This window comes from Frieseomelitta varia, unplaced genomic scaffold (assembly GCF_011392965.1).
Source record: "Frieseomelitta varia isolate USP_RPSP 00005682 unplaced genomic scaffold, Fvar_1.2 scaffold_384, whole genome shotgun sequence".
NCBI lineage: Eukaryota > Metazoa > Arthropoda > Insecta > Hymenoptera > Apidae > Frieseomelitta > Frieseomelitta varia.
The window spans coordinates 202,409-213,798 of record NW_025110128.1 but is presented as its reverse complement, the minus strand read 5'-3'; the positions used below and the strand labels follow the sequence as shown (position 1 = coordinate 213,798).

Sequence of the window (11,390 nt, the reverse complement as noted above, 5' to 3'; positions counted from 1 at the left end):
AATGTTTCGATGTACATTTGAATTTAAATTTTATTTGAAAAGTGGAAAGCAGAGGGCGTTAGTATCTTCCGTTTTTAACCGCCGCGAATCCGTTGAATCCGCGTTTTAATTGTGAAAATTGTGTAGAAAAATGACTTCTACTGCCGTAAATCTTTCTCAACCAGTGATTTAAAGGTATATTGATCTGTAAAATTGCACAGTTTAGTTGAAAGTATCGATAATTTCTTCTTTCAATGATCGTCATTTTGCACGAAGGGAATGTTATGCCTACTTCGTATATCGAATTTATTTTTTACATTTTTATAAATTTCTCTGTTGTAGGTTTAACACAATCACTGGAGCGATCTAAATAAAGTGAGCCAGGGAATAATTAAGAAGAGTAAAGTAGCTGTTAATTAATGAAGTGGGAACTATTGGCGTAGGACCAGAGTGGTGAGTCGAATTAAATTTTGTGCATGTATAAATACAGATGTATACACGCGTATATATTTACCTATACTACTTGCCTATAATTGATCATACGTTTATAAATGTACTCCATACTACTTGTTCATGCCTGATCATACGTTTATCTGTACTACTTGCTTATGCCTGACTATACGGTGACTTATGTTACTTGCTCATGCCCAATACGTTGACTCATGCTACTAGCTCATATCTCACCAAACGTTTACCTATAATCTTAATTATACGAGATATACGTATATTCCAACTGCTTTACATATTTAAAGAAAAAATAAGTGCAAAATCTGTTTGAATCGGTACGACAGGATGTAACGCAAAAATGATAACGGGGAATGTGTAGATATGCGCAGATGCAGTGTTACCGACTGAAGAAAAAACATTACCACCGTTCGATAAACATTACATATATTTCCTACTTTATCAACATACGTGTAGATAAAAACGAAAATTTCTTTAAATTAACTACAAAATATATTTTATCAACAAATTTAACGATCAATATACCTTTACGAATAATAATAACGACTTTTAAAATTTATTTCGAACATTGTAAATTAAATACATGCAATGAGATCATAGGAGGTGTCATTTTATTTATATTCGCAAAAATATTACAAAAATATAATCCACTGTTACATTTAATAGACAATTCTCGAGACATCAATTTGCGAATCTCCTCTGCTTGATATTATTTGTTGTATAACTCAATTTTGATCTTTCGCATCGCAGTTTCTCTTACCTTCTACATCAAACGAACATCAACAATGACCCTTTATAAAGAGGTTTCTCTTTGTTGTCAGTACTCCCCTTCCACCCTCCGTGTATTCACAGTAAAAACTTGTGATATGTAATTCAATCCACGAACGTATAAAGCAGGAATCTCATCGCGGCTCCTTTCATCGTGTCCTAATTCATTCTTTCATTGCAAATTAATCATCCCGTGGAAGAAGGGGGGGGGGAGGGGAAAGGAACCCTTGAAAAGTCGATTAATTGAATTAATTTTTCGCAAAGCAGTTAACGTCCGATGAATTTCCCAATTGAACGTGGCTATAGATTCTCGTTCTTTTCTCTCTCTTGGTTCCATCGAATAATCGGACGATTAAAAATCCGATTGGAATATTTTATTCCTCTTTTTCTCTCTTAATTGTCAATGAAAGTTAAGCTCGTTATCGATTCCATGAAATATTTCACGGAGCAGAATGATTTCGCTGCTCGTTTATCGGACGTGAAAGACGTTTTGAAGAGGAGGCGAATGAGTGATTATATCTGGGAACGAGGGATCCTCGCGGCCTCATTTAACAAACCGATGAAGTGACGCCAATGAAAATTTAACGATACTTTTTGCTAACCGACCCTAAGAACTGGATAACATATTTATCACGACGTTGTAAGCAAACACATAACGATGGAAAGATATTTGAGGGAAATTTGAAAATTTCAAAAGCTCGCAGTTCTCCCTGAAAATCGAGCTTTTCGGCCGGTATTTATTTAGAATCGCCCCCTTCACGATTATTAACGAAACTCTGCACACTACATTATTATGCACGCATTTGTGGAATAATACGTTGGTGGTATCCTGAAATCCAACACAGTCCAATACAGAACGAATTCACCTCGTAATCTAAATCGACATCGAGGCACGATTCTTCGATAGCACGCGTGGAACGTTGTCTTTCTGCATGCTCTCCCTGCCATCAGGATATGTACACCATTCATTCGACATGATCATTGTTCACCGTTGCGTCAAATACCGTCGCTACCTAGGTTCTTTGCTCGAGATCCCAATTTCTGATCCGCAGCATCGTTCATTAATACGAGAAGTATTAACCCCTTGCGCTGGAACGACGTAATATAAGTTTATTACTTCTTGGTAATGGACGAATTCGAAAAAGAAAGCGACGAATTATTATTGCATACGGGCGCGGTCGTTCGTTAAGGTCCGCAATCAGTTTAACCAGCGCATGTGGTGCGCCACAGGGAGCGTATCGCTCTCTTTCAAACGCTTGCACGTAGGACTTTCTAGGACGCTCGTATGGTTGTCTGTAAATGGCCTGCTTCCGACGGCCATTTTCTCAGTTTAGCTCGCGTGACGCTTTGTCGAACGTCGTAATGGAATATCGAGAGGCAATAGGAGGATAGCGGGGGAGGTGAGACAATGGGCTTCTGGCGTGTACGAGGCGCGTCAACTGCCTCGTGAAATCGTTCTAGCCGAGTTCAGGTTAGGTACCATTATTCGAGCGCCTTAATGATTCCGACTGACAAAGTCGCACACTAGAATCCTGGGAATTTTGTCGTACACCGTATGTGGAACACAGTTAACAATCATTTCGATCACGTCGCGCGAGAGTTACCATTGAAACGAGACTCGCTTTGCTCATTCTCATGGAAGTTCGATAAAAAGTATATTTCATAGGCTTGGCGCGTGAAAGTTGGAAGTAAGAATTAACTCCCAAATGTTTTGTAAATAAATGAGCTTCTGCTGTACGTGCGTATAAAACATATATATATATATATATATATCCGTATATTTCGAAACGAACAAATACAAATTAACAATCTCTAGTCTAAATACACAAGACTCCTCTAAAATCGTTACAGTTTTCGAAGCAAACGTGCATACACGCGTGTATGTGTGTGTGTGTATATATATTTCAATTTTTTCCTTTACTTTACACGTGGACCAGTTTCTTTCGCTGGTGAATAAATAAAAAGTGAAGGAGGAAGAGAAAAACCAAGAGGAGGAAGTCGTCCTTTTTCCAATAGGGAAGAAGAAGGTTTTCTAACAATAAAAAGCGTGGAAAGATGAAAAATATCGACCCTCTGCGGATTGTCGCCGCGCGAGCAAGTACAAATAATTTACACGGCCCTTTTACATTCATGCGAAAGAATTACATTTGTGTTAATGCCGTTTAATACCGGGTGCTTTCGATTCGAATTGGTAATTGCCGGATGAAGTCTACTCGCCGGCGGGCCGTATAACGGCACAGCAAGAATTCCAGTTATCTCTCCAACCTAACCTGAAACGAAAAAAAGACATTTGTGTGAATTTGTTATTAAAATCGTGCGGCGCAGTTTCCCCACGCAGAAGATTCATTGAGAAAAGAATCTTCGTCGGAATAATCTTTTCCTCTTATCAGTTTTATTACAGTCGTCTTTAGATTACAAGGAGCACTCCATTATAGATATAGCGTAATTAAATGTGTAGACATAGGTGCACTATAGTGATGTTGGGTGTACAGATTTTAAGATAAATTTAGGTTAGTTTCGTATACCTAACAATCCCTACCGCGCGAAACACAAAACCCGTAAAACAAGTCAGATTTGATTTAAATTGAGTTCAGGTATCAAATGGATCCACTTCGAATTTAAATTCGATTCGGATTGGATCTGATTCAGAATCAGAATCAAATCAGAAGTCTCGAATTGATATCCCATTTAAGTCGGGACACGCGTGTTTCTTCGATTTAACTTCAATTTTAAATTAAATTTTTCATCCAAACTTAGATCAGGTTAGGGCCCGAGTTCATTTCCATTGTCAGATTATATCTCGTCGAGACCCGTTGCTGGATCTCAGTCTCGGATTCATGTTCCCCGCGGCATTACGTTTAAATTATTCTTAATATCATCATCTTTCCAATTCAGTTTCACTGTGTTTCATCGTTCGCGATCGCGAAATCTCCCCTTCCCCCTTCCGAGGAGGAAACGAAAGGAAAGCCGATCTCCTCGCGAGAATTTTCCACCTACTTTACACCGCGTATATATATATATATATATATATCCATTTGATTTCTCCTGACTCAAGAATAAATTCTGCCGTTGAATGGAAAGAGAATCACCACGCCGGAGATTACTTTCGAAGCATCGCTGCTGGTTGATCGTTTTTAAGCGGCGAGAAAGTTTCTATTCCTTACGTTGCCGGCGCTTCCCACGGGCAGCCGGCTGGATTCCATTTCGCACGATCGATTTTCATTCAGCTGCAGTTGCTCGGGGGCTTCGGTAATTAATTCGTTGAATCTGGTGGCCACTTGCTTCCATTTCACCAGATCGGCCGGCTGTAACGGCAGAACGATCGATCAGCTGGTGTTAAAATTCTCGTCGATTTGCATCGCGAATTCGTTTCCCCTGGCTGTTTCTGGTCCCCCGCCCCCTTTCCATCAATCGACGATTCCGCTCCGCTCAAGTGGATCTCAAGAATTAATACAGCTCCTCGCGTTAAAAACGCTCGCGAGCAAGAGAGGATTACAAAATGAATTGAATTGCGCGAATTGTAGGCTCCTATTGAATTATGAATGAAGCCGTTGCTAACTTATTAATAACAGCGATTTGGTTTTGTAATAATTTATACTCGCTTCGGGTGCTTTCGTTTCCGCAATATGATATTTATTGTATTTACTATCCATTTATGAATGAACAAATCGAGAATGGAACGGATTTTTCTTTGTTGCTTTGTGATAAGAGAATTATTAATTTCGTAGTAATTTAATAGAAATCGAACACAGTCAATTTCCACAATAATTGATGAAAGATTTATTTATTATACGTGAATATTTTGTTGGTCTACGTAGCGCTATAAAGACCAATAATGCGACACTAGCGCCACTTGAGCATTAACTACTCTATCTGTGCACAATAGGCAAGGGACAATCAATCAACTTATACTTTTTAAAATAGACAAGAACAAACAATTGAAATTTATAAAAATATAACATATTTAAAACTAATATATAAAAATAATTGTATTATAAATTTAAATATTTAAATATATAATATAAATTATATATTTTTAATATATATTATTTAATATATTTGTATAATATTTTTTAAATCGTTCATTAGTTCAAGTTTTATTATTCGTTTGGTCATTCTATAACGTAATAAATATTCTTGATAATTATTATAAAACAACCATCTGAATAATTATTAATTGTTACACTGAAAACAATAATAACTCGCAATAAAATTCCAATTCAATAGTACAACCGACTCGCGAGTACGTTCACCTAACTTAGAGTCGTATATCTTCTTTTAAGCTACTTGAGAGCTTAGGAGAGCGATGTGCACAATATGGCACAGGGAAGAATAATACGAGTACATGTATAGAAAGAGAAATCAGATCCTATAGCACGTACAAAGGCAATTTGACACTGTTTGACTGGTTTTGGCCGTGGTAGCCAGTGTCAAACACGTCCAGGATCAAAGGCTAGCAGCCTTAAGAATACGCTATATATATATATATATATATATATATATATATATATATATATATGTATGTATATGTATGTCGTACATTTACCGTCAAAGTGAAAAAGACTGGGAGCAGTGCAATCGGAAGCGGCGAGCCACGTAACTCTGATCTTTCGGATGGAGGGCCAGAGAGGGTCAGGTGTCTCAGTAAATCAAGAAGACCGGCAAGAAGCTCCCCGTGACGACCACCGACATCCTGTCGTATCAATCCTAATGCATCCTTGGCGATCATGTGAGCGGTCACTCCAGGATTATCAGCTGATATCGCGAAAATTTATCATTTAATTCCTCGGCTCTCCATTTTCTTTTGTTTCACTTTATCACCCATCTCGTGTGAATCGCGAGAAAACTGTCCTTTGCGAAGAAATTTTCTTTAAATCTAATTATTATAACGCTCTTAAATAATTCTGGCCTTCAATTCGAAGGAATGAAATCCCTTAAAAAAGAAATATTACTGACATAAATTTACTCGTCAATGTCTCTATGTTGTATGTTTGATATTTCAAGTTTTATTTTTGTAACGTAACGTTCTATGGAAAAGGGAAAGAATGGTTTGGCAATTTCTTATTTGCTTCTTTAACGAGCGTCAGCCGGTTTTAATTACCAGCACGTATCACGTGATCTGTTACAGCATGGAATATCATGTCGAAACCACGAGCGTTCGAAAACACGGGAACATGAGTCGACATTGTTTGCAAATATTTGTGGTTAGGTAACGCGAAGAATTATTATTTAACGCCGTTGTGGCTGAACTCGTTAATTTTATTGACAACGCGTATTTGTTTCGCCGCAGACAGATGTGCTGCGTTGGCGAAGATTTGTTACGTTGTATATCTAATGTAATAACATAACAATTCGGGAATCGCTCTAGTTGCATGGCCTCGGTTAGGCAAAATTAATTTCACATGGAAATGATTTAATCTATAAATTGTCCTACCTATTTCTTTTTTAAAAGGGATTTTTTCATAGAATAAAAGGACAATTAGATTTTTCTTTGGACTTTTATGATTTATGCATCTCACTTTATTTCTTAAAAGATATTTGACATTGTTCTCTTTCTGCGGATTTTAATTTTTACCGGATTTGAAAATGACTAGATTTCACAGTTTTCTTTCGACTTCTATATATTTTATATATTATATATTATATTTTATATTTTTTAAAAAAATTGTTTATCAATGGATTTAATAAAAGTATCTTTTTAAATATGGGACACACTTATTTTTGCGTTCCAAAAAACACTCCCACTTGAGATTTCGAGATCTCCCTTAATGAGATTCCCCGGTTAATCTCCCTTTTTGTGACGCCTAAACGGAGGCTATAACAGTTAATTAAAAGCCAAGCTCACTTTTAATTAAAAAAAGTAGCGTGCAATTTGAAAAAAAAAAAAATGCAACGAAATATAGAAAATTCAAGTGCAAAAGGGAAGAGTTTGAAAATGAAATGTAATTTCCACTGTAGAAGTCGATGCCAGTTTTGAAAACTACGCCAGAACTTAAAATTTTCAATTTCACTACGCTCTGTCGAAAGCAACGAGTGATTCTATTCACTATTACCAAACAATCCTGCTTAACATTGCCCAGCATCTCTCGATTCGTTAATTCACTTCGCAACAATGAACTTTAAATGAGACCTAGGAAGTTTCTAGTTACCAAGAAGAAGTTGCTGGACGTGGCGTGGCATCACGGGTTTCTTCAAATGGCTCAGGAACAGCTGCAACGCGGCTGCGCACTCCAGAGCCGCGTCATTGTTCCCTAAATGAGGTTTCTCCCCTTTCTTCAGCGAATTTAAAATTCGTCTTCTGAGATCGCGGCGGCCTGCACGCCGGAACAGGCCCTCCTCCCTGGCGTCTTCAAACCAAAAAAATACTTCTCTGAGTTCAATTTTCAATGAGAACAGCCACGCGGCAGTGAGTTACTGCTGGTGCTCGTAATTATTTTTTACTTTCTAATATATTCAAAACGCACGACGTGAAAATTAATTTAGGAATTTATTTTTTAGGGAACATTTTTATTATTATTTGTTTGGCGTATGTCTTACGTTCTTTCAGAAAGTTGATAATCTGCTTGACCGATTGTAGCGATTTCTTCGATATTATGTCGTCGTCTGTGTCTTGTCTGCGAAGAAACATTCGGTGGATGAGCATACTTTCATCGTTTTATACTTAATGCGATCCAACATCGCTACGCTTCAGATATTAATATTTAACTTAGATATTAATACTATAGTAATCAACATTACTTGGAGCAAAATTCGAGGCTGAATTTCAATACCAATACCCTTATGTTATTCCATGATCCGGAAGAAATAAAATCCCCATTTCGGTTATCGCCGACAGCTATCGCAAATCTATTCTTCTAAATTATTTTTTTTTTAATATCTATATCCTCTTTCATTTTTAAACCGTTTGATCGGCAAAGAAGTGTAAGCCGCCTCGAATTAAAAATTGGGAGGGACAGTGAGATAGTTGTTACGTTTACAGATTGTAAACGTAATTGGGCAACAGAGAACGGCAATTAGTGTAATTGTACGGGTCGCATGACGCCACTTCGGAACAAGTATTCGTGAAACGAGAAACAGAGGCGGCCTCGTATTTCATTCCCGTCACTTTTGTCAAGGACTGGCAAACATCGGATTGTTTATTATTATTATTCTCATTCTGACGGCGACCAACACGCAACAGCGTGAATTTTTGTTTCACTTTCATTCGCGAATTTATGCAAATTTACGGCTTCGTGAAACCCACAACGAAATCTTTGTTTTTTCTTCGAAAATTGTGAAATTTGTGAAATAATTATGCGCGCGCAATGTGTGTGAATGGAAACAATATTGAAACAATATTTTTCCTCTGTTAATACTAAATAAATCAAACGTGTGATATTTTTAATAAACAAGCGGTCGAGAACTTCCGTTCTTTGAATCATCATCGTTTTCATACAAAGTATATTGCACCATCGTAACACTCGCCTCGGCCATGAAAAAGAGGATCGAGGTTGACTCGACCTCAACCAGTGAATCGCCGAAGCGTTTTCATTTCCGTGCTACGTAACGGAAACGCGAGGACTCTGACGCAACGAGCAGGAAGTGTAACGTCCTCGTCGAATCTGTAGCTTATAAAAGCTGTCCGAAGGAGCCGCGGCATTTAATAACCATATAAGCATGTTCGAACGATCTGCCAGAGGATTTATTCTACTCTCCCTGTTCGTGAACGCGATCGCTGGATCGCCGTGGGACGAAGACGAGGAAACAAGAAACCCTAGGCATGCTTCCTGTCCCTCGTGTCGCCGGGAACGGCCAGACACACTGGTCTCGTGGTAAGAATTCGAATTCTTCGCGCTTCTTTCCCTTGGGACTTCAAATTCCATGAAATTCCCTCGAAGAATTACGTGTCATAAATCTGATAATATTATAAGGATAGGAACCTTCATCAACTTGGATAAGAAATTTTTCAAATTATTGTGAAAAATAGCCCAGAGACCAGTTAGCGACGGTTACCTCTGGCATTTTGCACTTCTAACTGAACAACGAAACCGCGTGACAACTCACTGTCGTTACTCCGGACTAGTTCAAAAGCAAGAATAAATTTTTAGGAGTGCGCCAGCCGCAAGAGGAGGATACTATGGACACGAGCCAGAAACCAGTTCTCGCCAGGCTAGTGAACTATTCAGGTCTAACCCAACCTTCCAGTCACCCAACGACTCTCCGTTCAACAATGCATACAGCCCTTCGTACGACAGAGCCATCAGAAGCAGAGGGGCCCCACCTGTCACGAAACCAACAGCCACCGGCAAACGCGAGGATCCCTTTACAATCGGGCGAGACCTCGATTCTCACGTGGCTCCTTCGCAAACCGCCTCTATTCACGATATAAATAACCCAATATCACCGTACCACTCTCACTTTCCCGTTTCCAGAACGCCAAGTAGAACGCCGTACAGAAGGGCTAATTTCTACGATCTCGCCAAGAGCCAATCTGACTTAACACCGTCGAACCAGCCCTCTTTTGGCAATTTAAGAAGACAGTCAAGCGTGTTGTTTAACAACGAAGACGAGACGAGGAGTTTCGGACCGAGGAAAGTGTTCACTGTGAGCCAATCTGGCTTGATACCTTACAACCAATTGTACGCGGATTATGGTTTGGTCAATAGGGAGCCGTCTTTCGGTGATAGAAGACAGTCGAGTATACTAGTTAATAATGGAGAAAATTTGAGGAACTTTGGGGCGAGGAAGCAGTTCACTATAGGCACCAGGTCGGACGATTATTTTGACGACTTGGTGGGTCACGATTCACCCAACGAACTGTCACCATTTGGTACTTTCAGGAGATCTTTGAATCCCTTGATCGGCAACGAAGGAAATTCAAGGAGTTTCAGGTCTAACTTCGATAACGAGCTCTCGTTTAATAATTTAAGAGGGCCGAGCGTTCATAGAGAAGATTTGAAGAATTTCGGAGTGAATCCTAGGTCTGATAGGTATTTGAGTGACTCCTTTGAGCGAAGCAATCCGATGAGCGAATCTGACCAATATCCCGGAACCGAGTTGAACCAATTTTCCAAAGCTGGGTCTAGCCAGTTCTTCAGAGCCGAACCCAGGCAATACACCAAAGTTCAACCTAGCCAATTCGCCAGAATCGAACCTGGCCAGTTTTTCAGAGCTGAGCCCAAACAGTTTTCTAGAACCGAACCCAACCAATTCCCCCACGTTCAACCTAGTCAATCTTTCAAGTTTGAACCTGGCCAATTGCCCAAAGTCGTTGAGCCCAGCCAATTTTCCAAGGTTCAATCCAATCAATTCTCCAAGGCCGAGGCCAGCCAATATTTAAGAACTCAATCCAACGAGTACTCGGTGGCGGAAAACCCTGGAGTCTCCTACGAGAGAGAAGTGACACGACCTCAATTTGTCCAGTCTCAAAGGAGCGAGACGTTGGAAGGCACCAACAGGCCAGTCTACGTTCCAGAAGTGAAGCACAATTCGTACAATCTGCCAGAGGAGTTGAACGTGTTCGGAATGACGCAGGAGGTTGAAGTTGATAATAGTAGTAGATGGGAGAAACAGTCGGACGAGCAGAAGAAAGATCAGGGATCTTATCAGGGGATGGAGGAAACTAGCGAGCGAATGGGAAGTGAGATGTACGGGGGCGAGATGCATGATTATCAGAATAATGAGGAATTGAAGTCTCGCGATGTGACGCAGCAGCGAGAGATTAAGAGGAAGGGAGACGTTGGCAAGGATAATAGTTCTGGGGACAAGAGTGGATTCTCTGGAAACCGTTCCCTGGGTGAAGATTCTTCTTCCAACAGTAGATTAATGGAAAGATCGGAGAAGATCGAAGGCGAGGAGAGCACGACGAAGACTATGAGCGGCGTTTGACACCTTGCCAGTCGAAATCGGGCGATAACTGGAAGACTGGAATGAAAAGAACCTTAACTCAGAGTTGGAATGAAATTTTATTGGAAAGACATTGCCATCCCGATAGAATTTTGTTTTCGAGGGTGAATTTTTTTCGAAAATTTTGCGCTTCGATGAAAACTTATTTGTTACTTCGAAGACAGTGAATTACGAACGAAACGATGAGTAATTTTAAACGATCGAACATGCAAAGTTAGAAAAGTTAGAAACTGTAGAACTTTTTTTTCTTTTGTACGAGATATTTCTATTGTAAAAAAATATTTTAGTCATTA

General features: G+C 39.4%; 2 protein-coding genes across 2 annotated transcripts; one reads left to right on the top strand and one right to left on the bottom strand.

Annotated features, from left to right (window-relative positions):
• Window positions 1-3,255: 3,255 nt before the first annotated feature.
• Window positions 3,256-7,855, bottom strand: LOC122531304. Its single transcript, XM_043659108.1, has 5 exons — window positions 7,750-7,855; window positions 7,362-7,559; window positions 5,759-5,967; window positions 4,377-4,517; window positions 3,256-3,482 (listed from the first exon to the last, which is right to left on the bottom strand). Exons 1-5 carry the CDS (start codon window positions 7,853-7,855, stop codon window positions 3,465-3,467), a joined length of 672 nt encoding a protein of 223 aa, XP_043515043.1. The 3' UTR covers window positions 3,256-3,464.
• Window positions 7,856-8,657: 802 nt separating this feature from the next.
• LOC122531296 lies at window positions 8,658-11,168 on the top strand. The gene is made up of 2 exons (XM_043659098.1): window positions 8,658-9,023; window positions 9,300-11,168. Exons 1-2 carry the CDS (start codon window positions 8,869-8,871, stop codon window positions 11,077-11,079), a joined length of 1,935 nt encoding a protein of 644 aa, XP_043515033.1. The 5' UTR covers window positions 8,658-8,868; the 3' UTR covers window positions 11,080-11,168.
• Window positions 11,169-11,390: the final 222 nt, after the last annotated feature.

Coding starts and splice junctions, on each gene's coding strand:
- LOC122531304 (XM_043659108.1), bottom strand. CDS start 7,855: ATGCTCATCCACCGAATGTTTCTTCGCAGACAAGACACAGACGACGAC. Junction 7,560..7,749: donor TATCAACTTTCTGAAAGAAC/GTAAGACATACG, acceptor TTTGGTTTGAAG/ACGCCAGGGAGGAGGGCCTG. Junction 4,518..5,758: donor CAGTCTTTTTCACTTTGACG/GTAAATGTACGA, acceptor CTGCCGTTACAG/CCGGCCGATCTGGTGAAATG.
- LOC122531296 (XM_043659098.1), top strand. CDS start 8,869: ATGTTCGAACGATCTGCCAGAGGATTTATTCTACTCTCCCTGTTCGTG. Junction 9,024..9,299: donor CCAGACACACTGGTCTCGTG/GTAAGAATTCGA, acceptor ATAAATTTTTAG/GAGTGCGCCAGCCGCAAGAG.